A 4,285-nucleotide genomic window follows, 5' to 3' on the forward strand; every position below is an offset into this window, starting at 1 on the left:
GGAAAACTAACCAAGGCCTGCTAGTATTACAATTAAAAATATTTATATACAGTACCTCTTTTCAACAAAAGTTCACAAAGCAGTTTACATAGCAAAATACATGAGGGAAAAATTGGTCCCTGTCCCAAAATGTTTCACAACGGAGAAAAACCTGACTGATTGCCTGACTGTTCCTTCTTTAGCTTCCGAAATGCGAAAAGGAAAGGGAAAGAACAGAGTAAATGAAGAAGTGTGGAGGAGAAGGGAGGGGAATTGTTGGTTTAGAAAGCATCTGAGACCCATTAGCCCATCCCTCTCCTCCATGCCTGAATAGAATTTGAACACAAGTCTCTCCAATCCCAATCCGTTACTTTACTTAGCATCCCACATCATGACTTCAGAAAATGGATGGCAAAACTCTGCAGTATTTGTGGCTGTCTTAGCTTTGGAAGATGAGGTTTCGGTCCTGTAATCAGATAGAAACAGGCTAAAAACCTGGCCTAAAAACAGGCCAGCCCTGTTGCTGCTCTTTTTCATCTCTTGCTCTCTTTGAACTCCCCAGAAGCTCTGGAGCCTTGATTGCCACACCCCACCCTGCACTTCACCTACGACAGCTTCTCCAAACAAACTTCTTACCCAATCATCCAAAATAGTGCTGCTCATATAAATGACTAATACACAACAACAATCATGTCAACCTACCTAAGTTGAAAACCAAAGAATGCTGTGAATGGCACCTTGTAGTCATGGCATGAATGTTCAAGGGCAACAGATTCAGAGGTATGAAGGAGGAAAGGCATTATGTTTACTGATCCGCCGGCACCTCTGAAGTTTGTATCTTGCAGGAAGTGTGGTGATTATGGTTTTGAATTATACAATCTTGATGTTACAAGCTGGGAAAAAAAGGTTTCACCAGAAATTACATACATAGGGCACAATCCTAACCAGGTGAGGTTACTCAGAAGTAAGTCTTATTTTGTTCAATGGGGCTTACTCTCAGGAAAGTGCGGTTAGGATTGCAGCCTTAGTTTATAGGTACAGCCCACCAATTCCACCCCACCCCCCACCCCCGCAGCATAGAACAGAGCTGGTTAACTAGTAGTCAGCCATGCTGAAAAACAGGATACCAGCAGACATTGTTCTCTATAGGAAGAGGACAATGAATGGATGCCAGGCTCAGCTCAGTGCTGGCCTCCTTTAAGGTTGTGCCCATGCTATCCAAAACTACCAAAGAGAGCAGCTGGGGTATAAGTCATAGCTTTGCAGTCAAAGACCAAAGATGGATGTCAGGCCCCTTAACAACAAGGAGAACCCACCCTGCTTCAGAGCAGAATCCATCCTGCCTCAAATGACAGGAGAGGATGCACCTTCCACCCTTTCCTTCCTCTGCTACCATTGTCAACTCCCCCTCTCCCTGCCATGGAGCAACACAAAAGTCCCTTGTGCTTCCAGAGCAAGGGCAATAGGACCAGAAGAGGAGTAGGGGGAGAAATGCCATTACTCGCCAGCTATTAAATAAGGCCAATTTTCTACACAGCACCGTGGCAATCCTAAGGATTACCCAGCATGAAAACTGCTCTTGGAATCAAAGACATGCTGGAAGAAACTTCATGTCAGCTATTGTGCCAACTGGCAGCGCAGATCCTGCATTTCGGTGGTGTATCAGGACACTGCTGAATATTTGTGAATACACAGAGTTGTGCACAAAGAAACATAGTTCCCTGAGATTCACAACATGGTGGCAGGGTCTTCATGATGGGATAAAGAGAACCACAGACATTTAAACTCTGACATCTCATTTTTTCCCCCCAAAGCAGAATGCCTAGGCATGATATATCACAATGTGGAATGTGTAAAGTGGGGTCAGGCTGCCTGCCTGTGTCTTTCTGTAGTCACTTAATGGACTGTAGCAAAGAAGTCGAAGCTCTGTGGTTCAGCACAGGTGCTTCAGTCAAACACTCTCTGGCAGAAAGCAACAGCGCCTTTGCAAAGTATGTCTCTCCCAAGCATCTTGACTTGCCAGCCACCTCGGGCTGTGCTGCAAGATTCCTCTGGTATTTTCATTCACACACAGGCTGCGGCTGGAGGAGGAGACAACTGAGAGCATATGCTAAACAAACACTTTCATGAGGGTTTGTCCTTGCTGGAGGCAGTGGAGTGTTGATGGTCTGACCACTCCTCTAACGTCAATGAGCCATCTCCCTCCCTGATGATGTCAGAGGCCTTCTGCACTCCGACAGGATTGGCTGTGTGTGGCTCGCAGGGGTTGGCTTAGCTGAAAGGTGAATGTGCAAGGAAGCAGCTGTGCGGAGGTGTGCATGCAGCCAGTGTCTGCAGCAGGCACAGACAGTGGGGCTTTCTTTGCCGAGGCAGAGGAGTTTTCTCCCTTCAGGAATAAATACAAACAAGCCAGCAGCTTGTTGGGTTGGCTGTTTTGGGAAAGGACCCCTGGACGTCTTACCCATGAACAGGAGGAACAGAAGAGAGTGGGGAGGAGGAAGGAAAGTTGCGTAATTTTGGTTTCTTTCTCCCAAACTGCGAGCAAGCGTGGAACACCTGGATCTGATATGCCCACTGAAATATCTCACGCGGTGAGAATGCATGCCATCTCTGGCTTCCACTCCTCGCTGACAGTGCGACTTCTCAACAAAGGTCCCGAGTACCTTCGCAAACAGATGGAGGCAGGCACTCCTGGCAGGAAGAGTGCTGTGGAAAGGCTAGCAGCAGACAAGGCCAAGTATGTCAAAAGCCAGCAGGTGATCAGCGCGAAGCAACATCCGGTCACAGCCCTCAGCTCAGCTTCCAAGGGCAGCAGCGACTGCTGTTCTGGGGAAAGCAAGACAGGCAACGACCACTTGGGCGAAGGGAAGGTTGCCAAATCGAAGGTTCATACCATGCAGTCTGGTCCTGCTCCTCTCGAGCGTGGTCCCCTCATAGTAAAACGCGGTAGTGCCAAAAGGCAGCTCAGACCCGATTCCTTGGTGATTTATCGCCAGAAATACGAGTTTGTGAGAGGTCAAAGCAATGAGAGCACTCATGGGAGTTTGGTCAGGAGACTGTTCCAGGGGTCCTTCAAGGAAAAGCAGCTGGCCCCCGAAGCCTCCAAAGTCATCCTCAAGGAAGATGTCAGTCCTGGCACTGAGGGGGCAGCCTTGACTGGAGATGCGAGCCACAAACTTGATGTGGCAGGACAGAATGCTCCTCCAAGCACATGTCCGGCAGCGATTCTCACCAACAGATGCAAGAATGCCTCAAATTTGATTGTGGCACCTTATGAGGTGAAGGAGGTGAGGCGGAAAGGTCTCCATCGGTCCCAGTCAGACATTAGTTCTCGATATTCAAAATCTTTCTCGGAATTAGACACTTTCTTTAAGTACTGTGGCCTCGAACCCGAGGTAATAGAGGATCTTGGCCAAGAGAACTTTTCTGTGGCTTCTGACAACATCTCTTTCCGGATCCGCAGCATCAGCGTGGCAACGTCAGAAAGCGACTTCACAAGGCATAGTGGTGATGATGGACTTTTGGAAGAAGAACTCACGGAGCAGGTCCCCACGGGAACATCAGTGATTGAACGCAATGCGCGAATAATCAAATGGCTATACACATGTAAGAAGGCCAAGGAAACTAACAACATGCTACAGGACTTTGCGTGAAGATTGGTAATTTCAGAATACACTGAATTCAGGTAAGTACAAGGTGTGTGTGTGTGTGTGTGTGTGTGAGTGAAACAATGCCAGTTTTGTATTAGACTATGTTGCTTTCAATATTTGGAGGATGGCCTCTCCTTACAACAGCTTCCTCGATGGTGCACTTGTAATGGTGCAGTGCAGTGGTTCCAAAACTGTTGGTTGGGACCCGCCAGTGGGCCACAACCCAATTTTGAGCAGGACACGAAACTGAAAAGCTGATACCTGACAAGAAAAATGTACTGAGTCCTATGGAAACCAAAACGGAAGAGCACACACACCTTTACTCATGAGTAGGCAAATGTACCACTGTGAAGAGCAGGCTGAGGGGAATGCAAGGCCACCAGAATGGTCCTGATCCGATGAACATGGAGCTCTACAAACATTCCAGAAGGTACCCTCCCCATAGTAAAAAAGATACAAACAGAAGCTTGAATGGCTGGCAAAGTGAAACTTTTTTTTAGTCTCATAAAGCTAGGTTGGTCCCAACAGAGTATCATTTTAAAAAGTGGGCCCCAGTGCTCAAAAGTTTGGGAACCACTGGTGTAGTGGTTCAGGAGTTGGACTTAGACCTATAAGATTCAAGTTCAAATCCCTGCTTAGCCATGAAGCTTCCTGGG

The 4,285-nt window shown here is 47.5% G+C and overlaps 1 protein-coding gene across 1 annotated transcript; it reads left to right on the top strand.

The window, feature by feature from the left end:
- Window positions 1-2,546: 2,546 nt before the first annotated feature.
- Window positions 2,547-3,632, top strand: FAM110C (family with sequence similarity 110 member C). The gene has a single exon (XM_066611581.1). The coding sequence runs from the start codon at window positions 2,547-2,549 to the stop codon at window positions 3,630-3,632; it is 1,086 nt and encodes a 361-aa protein (XP_066467678.1).
- Window positions 3,633-4,285: the final 653 nt, after the last annotated feature.

The sequence above is a fragment of the Tiliqua scincoides genome, chromosome 1, assembly GCF_035046505.1.
Source record: "Tiliqua scincoides isolate rTilSci1 chromosome 1, rTilSci1.hap2, whole genome shotgun sequence".
In the NCBI taxonomy this organism is placed as follows: domain Eukaryota; kingdom Metazoa; phylum Chordata; class Lepidosauria; order Squamata; family Scincidae; genus Tiliqua; species Tiliqua scincoides.

What these genes read in the sequence shown, in the direction of transcription:
- FAM110C (XM_066611581.1), top strand. Translation starts at nt 2,547, where the DNA reads ATGCCCACTGAAATATCTCACGCGGTGAGAATGCATGCCATCTCTGGC.